Here is a 17721-nt window from a genome sequence, read left to right as displayed (position 1 = left end):
CATCTCAATACAAGCATCCCTCAAAAAATTGGAAAAAACTCAAATACACAAGCTAACCTCACACCTAAAGGAACTGGAGCAAGAACAGCAAATAAAACCTATACCAAGCAGAAGAAGAGTTAATAAAGATTTGAGCAGAACTCAATGAAATAGAGACCAGAAGGACTTTGGAACAGGTTAACAAAACCAGGAGTTGGTTCTTTGAAAGAACTAATTAGATAGATAAACCATTAGCCAGCCTTATTAAAAAGAAAAAAAAAGACTCAAATTAATAAAATCATAAACGAAAAAGGAGAGATCTCAACCAATACCAAGGAAATACAAATGATTCTAAAAACTTATTATGAGCAGCTATATGCCAATAAATTAGGCAATCTAGAAGAAATGGACGCATTTCTGGAAAAGCACAAACTACCAAAACTGGAACAGGAAGAAATAGAAAACTGAACAGGCCAATAACCAGGGAGGAAATTGAAGCAGTCATCAAAACCCTCCCAAGACACAAAAGTCCAGGGCCAGATGGCTTCCCAGGGGAATTCTATCAAAGAAGAAACAATAGCTATTCTACTAAAGCTGTTCTGAAAGATAGAAAGGGATGAAGTACTTCCAAACTCATTCTATGAGGCCAGCATCACCTTAATTCCAAAACCAGACAAAGACCCCACCAAAAAGGAGAATTACAGACCAATATCCCTGATGAACACAGATGCAAAAATTCTCAACAAGATACTAGCCAATAGGATCCAACAGTACATTAAGAAGTTACTCACCACGACCAAGTGGGATTTATCCCCAGGATGCAAGGCTGGTTCAACACTGGTAAAGGAATCAATGTGATAGATCATATCAGCAAGAGAAAAAAACAAAAACCATATGATCCTCTCAATAGATGCAGAGAAAGCATTTGACAAAATACAGCATCCATTCCTGATCAAACCTCTTCAGAGTGTAGGGATAGAGGGAACATTCCTCAGCATCTTAAAAGCCATCCATGAAAAGCCCACAGCAAATATCATTCTCAATGGGGAAGCACTGGGAGCCTTTCCCCTAAGATCAGGAACATGACAGGGATGTCCACTCTAACCACTGCTATTCAACATAGTCCTAGAAGTCAGCCTCAGCAATCAGACAACAGAAAGAAGTAAAAGGCATTCAAATTGGCAAAGAAGTCAAACTCTCCCTCTTCGCAGATGACATGATACTCTACATAGACAACCCAAAAGACTCCACCCCAAGATTGCTAGAACTCATACAGTAATTTGGCAGCGTGGCAGGATACAAAATCAATGCCCAGAAGTCGGTGGAGTTTCTATACACTGAGACTGAAGAAAGAGAAATTAAGGACGCCATCCCACTTACAATTGCACCTAAAAGCATAAGATACCTAGGAATAAACCTAACCAAAGAGGTAAAGGATCTATACCCTAAAAACTACAGAACATTTCTGAAAGAAATGGAGGAAGACACAAAGAGATGGAAAAATATTCCATGCTCATGTATTGGAAGAATTAATATTGTGAAAATGTCTATGCCACCCAGGGCAATTTACACATTCAATGTAATCCCTATCAAAATATCATGGACTTTCTTCAGAGAGTTGGAACAAATCATCTTAAGATTTGTGTGGAATCAAAAAAAGACCCCGAATAGCCAGGGGAATATTGAAAAAAGAAAACCAGAGCTGGGGGTATCACAATGCCAGATTTCAAGTTGTACTACAAAGCTGTGGTCATCAAGACAGTGTGGTACTGGCACAAAAACAGACACATAGATCAATGGAACAGAATAGAGAACCCAGAAGTGGTTCAACCAATATTCGACAAAGCAGGAAAGACTATCCACTGGAAAAAGGACAGTCTCTTCAATAAATGGTGTTGGGACAAGTTGATAGCCACGTGCAGAGGAATGAAACTAGACCACTCTCTTGCACCAGACGCAGAGATAAACTCAAAATGGATGAAAGATCTTAATGTGAGACAAGATTCCATCAAAATCCTAGAGGAGAACACAGGCAACACCCTTTTTGACCTTGGCCACAGCAACTTCTTGCAAGATACATCCACGAAGGCAAGAGAAACAAGCAAATATGAAGTGTTGGGACTTCATCAAGATAAGAAGCTTTTGCACAGCAAAGGAAACAGTCAACAAAACTATAAGACAGCCTACAGAATGGGAGAAGATATTTGCAAATGATGTATCAGATAAAGGGCTAGTCTCCAAGATCTATAGAGAACTTACTAAACTCAACAGCAAAGAAACAAACAATCCAATCATGAAATGGGCCAAAGACATGAACAGAAATTTCAGAGAAAGATCCAGAATAGTCAATTTCATAGAGACACGAACTAGACTGGTGGTTGCCTAGAACTGTATGTTTGTGTAGGGCCTGGAAATAAAATGGGAGCTGACTACCATCATTTTTATCATTTTGGAGTGATTAAAATCTTCTAAAATGGTGTAATGGCTACACAGCTCTGAGTATACTAAAAATCACTGACGTATACACTTTAAATGGATGAATTATATGGTACATGAATTCTATCCCCATAAAGCTGTTATTATAAAAAAGCTGGTGAAGTGTCACATCACGAGAAGCCAAGTACAGCACCGAGTCCTAGAGGGAAGCATGAGGCTGAGGGTAGGAGTAAAGCCAAGAAGCCTGGAGCCGTGTAGATATGGAAATGGGGCCAGAGAGGAGAAAGTAAGGCTGGAGCAAAGCAGGGACGTTCCGGAGCAGGATCAGAGCTAAAGGCTACTTCATAGGGGGGTGGTTGTTTGGCATGCGAGTAGGTCAGTTTAACTCATAGATAATAAATTTCTCATTGTTTTAGAGCAGCTTAATTCTAGGCCTGTGGCTTCTTTCTTTCTTTCTCACTAGCAACCCATACTGCGGATTCTCTACTCCTGCTATATGGGAAGTGGGGGAGAAGCTGATCTGCTTTTCTACAGACAACTATTTGTTGGTAGCAGTAGTACCAGCCGTAGTAGGACTAGTAACAATAATAATAATAACCCACACTGGGCAGTTACTGGGTCCCAGCCACAGTTTTCAAACGTTTTACATTATTGACCCATTTAATTCCTGACAATAAGTCCATGGCGTAAGTAATATCACTATCCTTATTTCACAGATGAGAACATTGAGGCACAGGGCAGTTAAATATCTCGTCCTAGGTCAACCCCCTTTTGAGTGGAGAGTATTGTTTGAGGTCTTAGTTGGGATAATGTGGTGAAGCCAATTCATTTTCTGTCAAGGGGTCACACCTGAAGGAAGACAACTCTCAGTTGCTTAGATCAGCATACAGGACCTTGGGCCCATCGGGACTCCAGGAGGGCCAGGTTGGGGTGCAAGCCCACCTCTCCCTGAGGTCCCAGAGCTTCCTCTTTTTCAAAGATCAGTATGCCGTTTCCAGAGAATACCAGTCAGAAAAAAGGAAGACGGAAATCAAAGTGGTTACCATGGCGATCTGTAGCCCCGGACCTGAGTAGGACAGAGAATCTCTCCAAGGCAATCACTCCTTTATACAAACAGACATTCACCAAATGACCTCTTACTTGATGAGCAGGGACTGGGAATATAGGAAGGAGGAAGACAAAGGCCATGCTTCGGAGGAGCTCGGGATCCATACAGGCGCGGCTCCGTGCAATTACCTTCACATATTGGGGGTGGTCCTTCGAACTGCAAGTAGGTTCCAAGTTTGCAGGTCAGGATCTCATTCCCCACTAGGGTAAAGCCAGGGAGGCACCTGTAGCGGACGATGTCACCTGCCAAAGAGAGACCACATGGGGATTCCCTGGAGAAGTCTGCGCGGGGCGCCCCTTCGTACTTAATCCCATGTCCAGGCAAGGCAATCCGTGGTGCGTCGTGTTCTGATCAGACTTAAATAACCGGGTCAACCCCAATCGAACGACCCAGAAAACTGCTACCCACTTCTCAGAGCTCAGCCTCGCTGAGCCGAAGCATGTTTCCAAAGTCTAGGAACTTTGGAGAGTGTCTTGCGTGGATTTACTTCTCAAAAACCTACTGACTTGAATCTCGTCTGCCTGGCTATGGTGTTTGCCCCTTGGGGCAGACTCTGGATGGATGGGAGGGGGCGATGTGCCTTGCCCGCCAGCCACCCCCCACACCCCCGGGCCGGCCCCTCCTTGCCCCCCAGCCCTTGCCGGTTTGGGAGGCGGTACCTATGTTGAATTCTTCATTCTCTGTGACGACTTCGGCATTGGGGAGGATGGTGGGAGGCGGGCACTTGGTGAGCGGATAAGCTGAAAAGACAGAAGCAGACAAGCTGGGGTAAGAGCGTCACTCTCAGGGCACGTTGTCATTCACTTGTTCACTCTCATTCCTCATTCCCTGGCACAGATACTAGTGGCTTTTGACCCGTACCCAGGGCAAGTGTAGCCAAGTACTATTTTGCTTATCTGCTGTCATCCTTTCCTGTCTTTGATGCAGAAGCCAGGAGGCGTAGAGTAACAGCAACGATAAAGGAGAGAGCATCTGAGAGGTCAGCGACAGCGCACTGGCACTGAGGGGAAAGGAGAGACGCATTTCCTGAGCACCTACACGGGCCAGGCACTTTCACAGCTGTCACCGTCGATTCTGATGCCGGCGGACCCCCCTGCAAGGTGTCCTCGCTCCCTTTACGGGGAAGCTGAGATTCCGAACACTTCACTCCCTTCTCCAGGGTTACACGGGAGGTGAGGGGCACAGGAACTTGAATCCAGGAGCGGCTGCTCTCAAATCCCGTATTCTTTCCACCGCTTGGCATCTAAGTACTGTGTGTGGCTCACGTGAGTGCCCACAAAGCCAGCTGGTTTCCCTTCTGACCTCTGGCCAAACATCTCTGGCTTCAGTGGGTTTTCTAAATTGGAAACCATCCCTCTGGGCAGGGACTAGGCTGTGTGGATGGTGTCGCTGAGACGAGGCTCAGGATGGGCCCAGAGCTTGGCTTCCATCCGCTGCCTGGCGCACAGCTGGTGCCACGGGAGTGTGAGCTGCTATTGGCATTGCTACTGCTCTTGTTATTTCCAAAGTCACCCCAGAGCCCCAAATTATATATATATATATTATATATATATATATATATTTTAAAGGACATTCTTTCTTTTTTTTTGTTTTTTTATTGGTGTTCAATTTGCCAACATACAGAATAACACCCAGTGCTCATCCCGTCAAGTGCCCCCCTCAGTGCCCACAAAAAATTACAAATATAATACACTGTCATTAGAGAAAATATGAAAAATTTTCTACAACAGTAGGAAGAAAATTAAACTCATCCACTGGCCATTTGGAAAGACCCGCTGCTAACACTTTACTGTGAGTTCGTAGAGCACGTACTTTCTGCATATGTATTTTTCTCTTACAAATTTGCAGCATGTGGTGCACTTTGTGTTGATCCTTGGGCACTTACTACTGTATTGCAGGAGTTTTCCTATGCAATTAAATTTCTTAAAAAATGACTGCAATGACTTCATAGAATTTAGTCATATGATTGACTAAAATTTGTTTAACAGATGCTCTATTTTTTTTCAGATGCTCTATTATTATTAACCATTTAGGTTTCCAAAGTTTTGCAATTTAAAATAAGATTGTGATAAACATTCTTTAAAATAAAACATCCTTCTCCACATATGCATCTTTTATGAATTTTTTTTCTTCTTTTTTTTTTAAACTAGGAAGGATTGCTGGATCATAGAGCAGCTCTATTTTTTATTTTTTTTCAGGAACCTCCATGCTGTTCCCCACAGTGGCTGCACCGGTTCACATTCCCACCAACAGTGCACGAGGGCTCCCCTTTCTCCACATCCTCGCCAACATCTGTCGTTTCCTGTGTTGCTGATTCTAGCATTCTGACAGGTGTGAGGCGACATCTCACCGTGGTTTTTATTTGCATTTCCCTGACGATGAGGGATGTTGAGGAGGATCTTTTCATGTCTCTGTTGGTCATCTGGATGTCTTCTTTGGAGAAATGTCTTCCCATGTCTTCTGTCCATTTTTTTAAAGTTCTTCGTGTACTTTTGGATCTACAATTTGCACTACTAGGTATTTACCCAAAGGATACAAAAGTACTACTTCGAAGGGATATATGTGCCCCGATATTTATAGCAGCACTATCAACAATGGCCAAATTATGGAAGTAGCCCAAATATCCATCAACTGATGAACGGATAAAGAAGATGTGGTGTATATGTACATGGAATATTGCTCCAGCATCAAAAAGAATGAAATCTTGCCATTTGCAATGACATGGATGGAGGTAGAGAGTGTTATGCTCAGCAAAATAAGTCTGTCAGAGAAAGGCAAATACCATATGATTTCACTCATACATGGAGTTTAAAACAAGACAAATGAACATAAGGGGGGGGGGAGGAAAAGAAAACCAAGATACAGACTCTTAAGTATAGAGAACGAACTGATGGTCCCGAGGGGAGGTAGGTGAGTGGATGGGTTGAACAGGTGTGGGGATTAAGGCAGGCACTCGTGAGGAGTGATATGTGGAAGTGCTGGATCACTAAATTCTACACCTGAAATTAATATTACACTGCATGTTAACTAATTGGAGTTTAAATAAAAATTTGGAAAAAAAGGGAAAAAACTGGGAACGATTACATTGTACGAGCTTTTTAAAGTATGAGCATCTCCTACTGAACGAACGTCAGTAATCCATTCCTGGAAATCAGATGTTCTGCGTAAAGATGCTATTTCCCGTGACCTCAAGTAGGAAAAAATTACGGTGCATAACCCTAAACCTGGGAAGTATCTAAGATAATAAGATACATATATATGCAAAACCCATAATGCTAGAAATTAAATACTTGAAATTTTACTGCTTGATCGCCCAAGAATGAATACAGCTGTAACAAAACAGCGGTTCCATGTGTTTTAGCACAAGCACTTTGCATAGCACAGTGGGCCACGCCAACCCTCTCAGCCAACCTGGCCACGCCAACCCTCTCAGCATGAGGCACTTGGAAATCCTCGCCCGAAGACAAGTGCGACGTGGGAATGTGTTCAGGACAGTGCTGGGTTCACAATGAACTTCTCGTTATCGTAACCTCTCGGAACCGGCAGCAACAGGGACACACATTCCAAATGTTCACGTGGGATGCTGGCCTTTACCCACTGCAGTTAGGATGCAACCTGACTTTTCCTGCAGATGGTTTCATTAAAAATGTTGTAGGACATTTTGACGATTTAACTAATTTCTTCTACAGATGTGTCGGCGGAAAAGACGTTGCATGGAGAGACACAGGGCTCCGTGAGACGCTGTTTTCAAAGCAAGAAGCACCCGTGGGGTGGCCACGCGGGTTTGACCTTGGTTTAACATACACCCGGGAGGACCACGCGGGCGTTGGCTTTTCTCTGCAGAAAAAAGGCTGTAACTGATACGGGCCACGGAGCGGCAGCTTCTCCAGGGCCGGGTCTCATCATTGTCTCCTCCAACTCATTGAAGGATTATCTGCGGAGGCCTAGCCTGGGTCAGGCACTGCGTCAGGCGGCGAGGGTGCAAGAGTAACCAAGACACAGTCCTCGCCCTCCTGCCACCCCGAGCCTCCTGGGGAAGGCAGTCCTCCACGGTAATTGTCGCCAGCTTGATAAGCAACCAAAAAGGTAGCATTTCTTTTTTTTAAAAAAAATTGGCATTTGATAACAAGTTAGGTTAAACATTTTCTTCCTATATTAATGGACTATTTTGGAATTTACTTTTTAACCTTCTATCAGTCCTTTGCCCCTATTTGTCTTACAAATTGGAAGAACCCAATTCGTATTTAAGATTGACTTCTGGGGTTACCTGGTGGCTCAGTTGGTTAAGCATCTGATTCTTGATTTTGGCTCAGGTCAGGATCTCAGGGCAGTGAGGTGGGTGTGGAGCCTACGTAAGTCTCTCTCTCCTTCCACCCCTGCCTTCTCTTAAAAAAAAAAAAAGACTTCTGCCTGTTAAATATATTTTCACGGTTTATCCTCTCCTTATATTTGTCTGGGGCACTCTTGGGATTCGTAGATGCATGAAGTTTCTGCTTAGCCAATTCTTTTTTTTAAGATTTTATTTATTTACGGGAGACAGAGAGCGAGCCCGAGTAGGGGCGAGGGGCAGAGGCAGAGGGAGAAGCAGACCCCGCTGAGCAGGGAGCCCGATGTGGGGGGACTCCATCCCAGGACCCGGGGATCAGGACTTGAGCCAAAGGCAGATGCTTAACTGACGGAGCCCCCCCAGGCGCCCCTCTGGTTAGCCAATTCCCAATGTTTCCTTTATCACCCAAGGCTTTTATTTTATTTTTTAAAATTTGGTATCTTCCATTCTCAGCTGCACGCTTAATCTTTAAAATACACCTTCTGGGTGGGGAACTGGATGAAGGGGATCAAAGGGTACAAACCTCCAGTTATAAGATTGGATAAGTACCGGGGATGTCACGTGTTACATGATGTTAACACTGCTGTTTGGTATATCTGAATGCTGTCAAGAGAGAGCAGATCCTCAGAGTTCTCATCACAAGGAGAAAAAAAACCTATTTTCCCTCCTTTTTTTGGATATCTATATGAGATGACGGCCTTTAACTGAATTTATTGTGGTGATCATTTCACAATATACGTAAGTCATGTCATTACGTTGTATGCCTAGACTTACACAGTGCTGTATGCCAACTGTATCTCAATAAAATTGGGGAAAAAAACCCAAAATAATTGCCTCAAATTCCAAAATATATATATATATATATCTTCTATGACACTTAACTTGCAGAAAAAACTCAGAAGAAATCTCCACTTGAACACAGCCTGAGTGTGGTTACTAGTTTGAGTGGGGTAGCTTTCCCATTATATTTCTTAAGAATTATATATTTCTGCTCAGAAATGCAGAATGCTGGTGGAATATTGAAAAACAATAAAATGGAAATTGCCCCAGTCCCACCACTACCGAGGTGTAACCGCTGTCAGCCTTCCGGTGCACGAGCTTTGGTCTTTTGCAGACAATCCCTCCTCCCCCTAGAGCCACACTATCTACCAGGTTATTGCTAAAGACCTGAGTGGGACAGCGGGGGAGACGTCCAGGACTCCTCCCTTCCCCCGGTCCCCTCTCCCCCAGTCCCTTTGGGCCAAGGCCCTGTCAGAGCTTAATCGGACCCCGATGTAGGCGAACATGGTAACGGACGGACAGGGAGGCCCACTGCCTCTTGCCAAGCAGCAGCCAGTGCGGCTACGGCCGTCGTAGGCCAGGGTCTCACCGGTTTGTCCTGGGCTGTATCTTTGTTCCTATGGTTTCCTTTGTTTTCCACCTTTTCTATAGGAACTATGCTTTGCTTACTTTTTTCTTTTAGTGACTTAAAAGTACTAACACCTATTTTTAATTTTTTTAGTGACTAAAATACATACTTGGAGTCCTGATTTTCCTAATTATTAAAATCAGCGATTGAATGACATCTACTGATTCCACCCTCATGAGAGATAAGAACATTCCCTTTCTCCTATTCCTCTTCTAATTCCTTGGGTATTTGTTAATATGAAATAATCCTTAAAAATCTTTTTTTTTTAAAGATTTATTTTTATATGAGAGAGAGAGGAGAGTGTGAGTTCTAGTGGGGGGAGGCACAGGGGAAGAGGGAGAGAGAATCCTCCAGCAGACTCCCCTGAGTGTGGAGCCCGATGCAGGGTGCCATCCCAGGACCCTGAGCTCATGACCTGAGTCCAAATCAAGACTCAGATGCTCAACTGCCTGAGCCAAGCAGGTGCCACAATTTTACAAAATCTTTTAAGAATCATTTGCAATCTGTTTGGAATCGATATTTTCAATTATTATTAGGCTTAAAAGGTGGTTAGCTAGTTAGTGCTTCCACTTTAATCTTTTATACAACTTCTCTGTATCAAGTTATTGGCTCCTCTCTCCCTGGGGGTCCACATCCTGGAGGAACACTTCAACTGAGATGTGGGGATGCGGATTGTGAGCGCTCAGAGGTCTGCAGACGGCTGTCTCTTGCCTGCACATGTGATGCTCCCAACTATCTTCCCCCTACATATCTATAAAAATGCCTCTTTTGATTTTCTGGGATTGAATGCCAAATATAATTATTCAAAGGATTGTGGATTTTGGCTCCTCACAGGTAACTTTCTCGGCCTAGATTCGGGTAGATTGTGCCCTTCATCCCAGTAATTTGAAATGCTTGCCAGGCTGGTTGTGATTTCCCCCAGCATGCGGTGAGCTCTTTTGTTCTATTTGCACAGTTTTTCATTCATTTCAGAAGAGTTTTCTTCTATTATTTGTGTTCTGTCCGTCTGGTTCTTTCTGTCATGGATGCTTTTTATCAGGACATTCTTCATTCACTGGATCTCTTTTATTTCCCATTCTCTCCTCTATAATCTTCAAGTCTTTGCTCTTTCTCTCCTTCGTGTTGGGCTTTGCCTCTGATCTGGTTTTCTACAGCGTTTTGCTGATCCTTATGCCAATTTAATCGGGCTGTGGCATTTCTTCTTTAACTTTTTAAAAATTATCTAGCTCCCCATGTAAATAAAAATCTTAATTTGAAACAATCACAAAGGTACAGGAAAAGTTGGAAGCATCACACAAAAAAACCGTTTTTCACAAACCATTTGAAAGGAAATTGCCAACATGATGCCCCATCACCACAATAGTTTAACATTAACATGCATTTTCAACAAAGCAGCACATTCCCTTTTGCAAAATCACAATACAACCATCAAAAACAGGAAATTACCTCTGATAATGGTAGCCAACTCACCCTCACCTCCGCTCATGTTTTACCACTTGTCCCAGGAAAGCTCTTAACAGCACAGGATTCAGTTCAGAATCATGCACTGTATTTTGTTGTCATGTCTTTTTTCGTCTGGAACCGTCCCAAAGTCTTTCCTTGACCTTCATGACTTTCACACTCTTGAAGATTATACATCGGTTAACTTCTAGTCTGTCATAATATATTACGTTACCCCCAATTTAGATTTGTCTGATTCCTCACAACTGGATTCACGTTGTGCATCTTTCCTGGGCTATCACAGAGGTGATGCTCGCTCTTCTCTTTGCACCCAATCAAATGGGGGCATAACTGCAATTTGTCCCATTACTCAGCATGCTTACTTGGATCACTTGGTTAAAGTGATGTCCTCCAGCTTCTCCACTGTACAGCTACTCTTTTCTCCCTTTGCAGTTACTGTGTGGGGAGATAGTTTGAAAGCATGGAAATATCCTGTTCCTCATAATATTTTAAATTAATAATTGTTTCATTAATTAATTTATACCTGGATGGGTATATATAGTGTCCTGGTTTATTCATTCAGTTACCATGTGTTACCAAAACGAATTATTTGGATGCTCAAATTATCTGAGTATTACGGTCCAAGTATAATCCAAATTATCCCATTACAGTCACTGGGATCCCCTTCAAGCCCACGTCTATGTCCTTCTGGCACATCTCCACCATTCTTTGGGCACCTTCTTGCTTTCTGCCATAAAATGTTCCAGGCTCATCTTGTGCTTTCTCTGCCTCAGTCCTGGAATCAGCCATTTCTTTTCTTTTTTTTTAAAGATTTATTTATTTATTCATGAGAGACACAGATTGAGAGGAGAGGCAGAGACATAGGCAGAGGGAGAAGCAGGCTCCCCGCAGGGAGCCCGATGCGGGACTCGATCCCGGATCCGGGGATCACGATCTGAGCCAAAGGCAGGCGTCCAACCACCGAGGCACCCAGGCGTCCCTTTTAAGGAGTCCTCATCTATTTTAGTGGAAAATGGTTTTAGAAACCAGTATCTGGAGCTAGATGTGTTCATTGCTATTGAGGAGTCATTGCTTCCAGGCCCTTTCAGTGGAAGGAGCTAAGGAATACACGTACGTGTACAGACCCATGTTTACATCCATATCTCCTTCTATATCTATGTGGACATATTGAAAACCATTGCTCATACTCATACTTCCAATTCCAATCCAATGCCCTGGGTATATTCTAATTTTTGCCCTTGCCACATTTCTGACCCTCTTTTTTACAGTGCGATTCCTACCTGGAGTGACAGTTGAGATGGGAACTTGGTTCTCTAGTGATAGATTAACTTCTTTGATCAGTCACTCCTAGAGGACCCAGTTCCCATCTCAACTGTCACTCCTCCCTTACATGAATGCCCTGCTCCCCCACCTTGGAGTCTGAAGGATCCTCCGCGTGGATGGCATCCTCACTTTGCTGGGGCTCCTACCCGACATGGATGTTCCCTCAGTTTGCAGAGCCTTGATGGGTATCATGCCAGCCCCGTCTCCGTACAGATGCTGCCTCTCAGCATGGCCCCCTCTTCCCTCAGATGCCCACTTTCCTTCACCCCATTTAACAGCTTTAGGACTGAATTGTTCAGGAAGGGAAGGGAAGACATTTAGCTCCCCTTCTAGTTATCTCTTATTTGGAGTCCATGTTGTCGAGACTTTTACGCTGGAAGCAGATACTTTCCAAAATTTATCTCTATTTCCTAAACTACATGTTTCCAAGGGCATTTTCCTCTGCAATTCAAATCCACTTTTGTCATGAAAAAATACTGTAGAATCTTGTTCATACCTCTCCTTAAGGTACTTTTCCGCTTATTAGTCCTTATATGAGAAGAAATTTATTGAAAGCTAATGTTTGCCTATAGATAGGCAGACATTCTTTCCCCCACACCAGTCCCACTCCCTGGTCTCTGCAAGTCTACCTCCTTCTTTTTCTTTAGTTCTTGTCTCAAATATTGCCTCTTGACAGGTTACCCACAATTATTTTACATGAAAAGAGTTCCCTGTCTTTTTGTTTGCTATCTTATGTGTTTCCTTCATAGCAACTTATTACAAATGGCAAAGATTTTATTTGTCTGTTATCTCTCTGTCCTTGGAGGAAGAAAGCTCTAGGGGGAGCAGGCGTTTCGCAGAGCAGGGAAGCATGAATCAATGAAGATACGAAAACATGCTCACCTCATCATTAACATAAGAGTGAAATGCTATTTCATGCATCTGCCATATTGGCAAAAAACTTAAAAATTTGATAAAATCTTGTGTTTGCAAGACGGAGCCAGGAACAAGGTCAAGCTTCCCCCATTTCCAGTTCAAGTATATGTAAAGCTCTGCAAATTGTAATACGGAGGAGTATTCTATAGATGGGGACAAACCCACAGAAAACTTTAAGTTTTTCAATGCTGTGTCCACTATTACAAAAATGAGGAAGCACCCAGACCTGTAACTTCGGACCCTTAGGAGAAAGTTGGCTGTTGATAAGGACAAACACACCCTGAATGGTTCATGGTCCTTCTGCTTGAAATCTCCACGACTTCACTTGTGCAAAGTACTCCCTGTGAGGTCAACAGAGCCCTAGATTCCTTTGGAGGGGGAAAACCCTCTAGAAGATGTGAAGGGACAGGCTGGGGAACCAGTGAGTGAGTAACCCAGTGAGTTGACATGAACCTGTGAAATGAGAAGCCTCATCCCGCTGCCTCTAAACTTGGACTTGGCACCAGGGATCGGCACCAGGAGCCTCCCTGCCCTCACGGTGGAGGAGGAAAACCTCCACGTATGGGGGTCTGTGCTGCGGGATCCTCGTATAGGTTAACACATTGAACTCATAACTCCGAGGACACCGAGGCCGAGAAGCTACGTAAGTCACTCAGAGTCACATGACAGGGATCAAGCGCGGCCCTAACTTGAGAGCACGGTCCTTCCCTCCCACGTCAGGCTTCCACACTGACCGGAAAAGGCGATGGCGAAGATCCCACCCATGGCTGCGTCACGGTGGAACTTGAGCAGGGCCTGGTTGGATGAGCTGTGCAGCGTTTTCTTGGCCAAGCTCCGGCTGAAGACTCCAAGCTGTGGAGCTGTCTGCTGCGGCCCATCCCTGCATGCAGGAGAGAAGGTTCTGGCATCAGTCACCAGGGCTGCCTGCTTTATCTGGTCCCATCAGCGGCCTCACAGAGCCCTGGAGCGGGAGGCTGTGGCTCTTCCTGCGCCCACGCCCCGTGCACAGCTCTCTCATCTCTCCCGACCCGGTCTGCCAACAAGGCTCACCGGGTTGGCAAATCTCACACTGGTTCCTCCTTCACCTGATCCTTCACAGTTGCCTCTGTAGGGGGCTCCGGGGGTGAGTTCCCCCAAGCAGCAGGAGCCCCTGGGCAGGTTCTCTGTCTGAGCAGCAGTAGGACGGGGCTGAGGAAGCGCATCCCACCATCCGGGCCAGCCCCACTTCCTGTCCCCACACACACACATGCCCATGCTGCCTTTCTAGGCAAGACTTTCTTCCCCGGAAACTCATCTAATCCCTTCTATCCGTGCGTAATCATTGCCTGGAAAGGGAACCGGAAATTAGCCCAGGGTAGTCTGATGACGGTTATCTAGCCCTGAGACTCTGGGGAGGAGACCCCCACTATCCTCTTCTGATTCCTAAAATGGCAGTAACTCCTGAACTAAGGAATTCTTGGGTTATTTATTCGTCCAAAGATGCAGAGGTTTGGGAAGAACCGTCTAGGAGACTTATTGACTAATAATTCACACTCCCATTTTAAAATCACTTCAAGATATCCTAACCTATTACTCAGAGTGGAACTATCACGTTGGTGACCAGTAGGCCACATGTGGCTCTTTATATTTAAATTAATTTAAGTTTAAAAATCAGCTCCTTCGTCACTCTAGTCACATTTGAGTACTCAGTGACCACCCGTGGACGGCGGCTACGGCCCTGCAGAACGTTGTGTTGGACAATTCTGGTTTGGCGGGAGACGACCAATGGGACTTCACCGAATTCCGCCCCCAAACTCTTCCATTGGTCTAGGTAGCTTATCTTAGGTAAATGTAGAATTTGGGTTTGGACTCTGGAAAAAAATGAGAAAAGTCTGGGTATCCCTGACCACTCCCATTCATACACCTACCACCGGTACGACGACCCCTAGCAGGACTTGGGGTTGGAAACCACCGCCCGCCCTTTCCTCTCGCTCCAAGGAGCCCCAAAGGCTAACTGAGGCGCAGCCCCTATTTACTATGTTCACCTGAAAGCCAGGAGGCTGAGCATCGTTTAAAGCCATTCGGCTCTTGGTTCTCTGAACAGAATGACGGGTGACTCGGTTTAGAGCCCAGCCAATGCCCCTTTCTAGTCAGCTGCCGTGGTGGCAGCCAGCCCTACCAGACGGTGACGAAGTCTCCGGACGGCTCTGTCTGCAGCAGGCTGAGGTTGAGGCGGATGCCATGACCAATGGGCACGGTGATCAACCAGGCACAGTCCTGGGAGCTGGAGTACGGACTGGGGAAGCCAGGGGAGTACACGGTGCCGTTGGAAGAGGTGATGTTCCCGCCGCAGGGGACTGCCGGGAGGGGACAGCAGCATGGTGAGTGGGGGAGATCACCCCCCACCTGAATTATTTAGGTGACGTCCTTCTGAAGTGCCAGCACCCGCCACAGGGTCAGGAGGGAAGGGGAGGGATGATGGAGCCGAGGGTGACCGTGGGGGTCCCCCCCGCAGACCCAGCACCCACTCCCCACCTGGCCCCGACCTTCAGTGCCGGTGCCTCTGTGGGCCAGCCCCCGCCCCTACCCCCCTTCTTCCTGTGGAGGACACCTGCCCAGAGGGAAGGTCACCCTGACACCCTCCCCCCTTCCGAGGAACGGAGTGGAGAATCAGGTCAGAGTCAGTGCCGCTGTAGTACTTTTGCTGGGACGAACTAAGAAATTATGGAACTATGTCTTTCATTTCATTTGCTCTAAGATTCTTCGAGGGGCACGTTTGGTCTTGACCTAAGAGATAAGGATTGTGGCGCTAGGGTCGGGTTTAAAGAGTGGCTACACTGCTTGTTAACTAGATGAGCTTAGACAGTAGTTTCCTCCCTCTCCTCACCTGTCCAATGGGACTAAGAGGGGCCCCGTAGAGGACGGTGGGAGCCGCTGGGTGAACTGACACCTGTGAACCGTGCAGCCGGGTGCTTCCCTCACAGAAGGCATGTGCTGCAGAGCTGTGGGCCCGTCTCCCTATTTCCCTGTCCCCCAAAAGTGACACCCAATTTTGGCCTCACTCTGACCTTGGCTTTGGGTAAGGGGATGAAGAGGCCTTGAGGTCTCCATAATGTTCCAATTTAGTCACCAGGGAGGAGAAAAAAGGACACATGAACCAACCACCCCTGGTCCAGAATAATGAGTCTATTAGGCCGGCTCTGGGCGCCAAGCAGACATCGGGGTGGGGGCAGACCAAAGCGAAGAGAAAGCGTCCCAGTGCCTGCAGGCAGAAGATAGGGTTCCGGGGAAGCATAAGATCCTGAAAGGGGTACACATGGACGCATGGACGGCATCCCTCCTACACCTGCGGGCACCTGTGCAGTGTCAGGTGCAGCCTGGGGGGAGACAGTGGGGTGCAAGGGCACCCAGGCACGAGGTTCTGTCTGTAACATCTACAGCCGGGGTCTGGCTAAGTGATGGAGATGCCAGCGTAGGCTGGAGGGGTCTCAATGTGGGATGCCCCAGGAGGAAGAGCGGGGCCCCTCATCTGGTCTTGGGGGGGGTGAGGAAGGTTCTCGGTATTGTTCCCATCTGGATTTGGAGCTGAGGGAGGACAGGGCTCAGCAGGCAAAAGGCAAGAGGGGAGAGCTGTGTTCCATGAGGGGGGCCAGGATGCGCTAACAGGAGGCAAGAGGACACGGCACACTGGGAAGCTGGAAGTCCTTCCTGCTGGACACGCAGTCTGTGCGCGTGGACAGTACTGGGGCTGGGTAGGGCCCAGGCCCGAGGGACTTCATTCAAGGGTCTGGAATTTACCCCAAGAGAGGTGGGGATGCCTTGCTGCCTTCTGGGCAGGGGAGGGTCTGGAGCGTGTTGATGGTTTTGAAGGTCACACTTGGCTCCATTGTGAAAAATGGATCGAGTAGCGCGAGAGCCGCGGTGGGGAGACCCGTGAGGAGCCTCGGCAAAGAGGCGGCCTGGACCGAGGTGGAGGCGGGACGGAGGGATGCGGATGCACCCGGAGGGTCATCAGGACGTAGAATCATCAAGACTCAGTGAGTACGTTAGATGGCGAGAGGGGGCCGCCCAAATAGGGGCCGCGAAAGCAGGCGACTAGCGGTGACCCTTGCTGATGAGGACTTCCACTGAATGGCAGAGAAGGTGACCTTGATTTTGGACGTATTAGGATCTAGATGTCTCTGGGTAAGTGAAGCTCTTCAGTAAGGACCCGGATATCCCGGTGTAGATGCCCGAAAAGAGAACAATTACAGCCTTCCCTTCCGATGGGCTGCGTCTTCCTGGGGCCGAGCGCTCCCCGGGCCGGGGCCTCCCTGGCCTGCCGCTCCTCCAGGCCCTCCCACGCTCGGCCCAGGCGTCTGCCCCAGGACCGTCCCATGAGTAGGCTGCGGCTCTTCCATATGAAAACAGGACGGTCCGGGTGCGCCTGGGCTCCTCAGCCTGGGTGACTCCTCCGAGTGTGGGAGTCCCCTGAGTTGCTCGCCTTGGGAGGAATCCCCAGGGATGGGGGAGGGAGGGACATACCTTCACACCTGGGCAGGGGGTGGTCCCAGTTCCGGTTCGTGCCGTGTTGACACGTGAGGACAGGATGGCCGGTCAGCTGGTATCCCGGGAGGCACTCGAAGGTCACGGACTGCCCGACATTGTAGCCGGCTCCCCTCACGACGCCGTTGGCAAAGGGCTCCGGGTCTGGGCACTCCTGGAGTTCATAGGCTGGCGAGGGTTAGAGAGAAGGTTACCGTATTCCCTCTGGACGTTTCCTCCTCCAGGACGTGGGCAGGCAGA

The 17721-nt window shown here is 46.9% G+C and overlaps 1 protein-coding gene across 1 annotated transcript in view; it reads right to left on the bottom strand.

The window, feature by feature from the left end:
- CSMD2 (CUB and Sushi multiple domains 2) overlaps positions 1-17721 on the bottom strand; it is a 495152-nt gene that overhangs the window by 78381 nt on the left and 399050 nt on the right. Inside the window, 5 exon segments of the mRNA XM_077844850.1 lie at positions 3652-3765; positions 4183-4263; positions 13692-13837; positions 15116-15293; positions 17461-17649. Coding sequence (XP_077700976.1) covers positions 3652-3765; positions 4183-4263; positions 13692-13837; positions 15116-15293; positions 17461-17649 — 708 coding nt within the window.

Source organism: Canis aureus, chromosome 13 (assembly GCF_053574225.1).
Source record: "Canis aureus isolate CA01 chromosome 13, VMU_Caureus_v.1.0, whole genome shotgun sequence".
Taxonomy (NCBI): Eukaryota; Metazoa; Chordata; class Mammalia; order Carnivora; family Canidae; genus Canis; species Canis aureus.
Note: the sequence above shows the minus strand (reverse complement) of the source record. Positions and strands in the feature narration are given on the sequence as shown.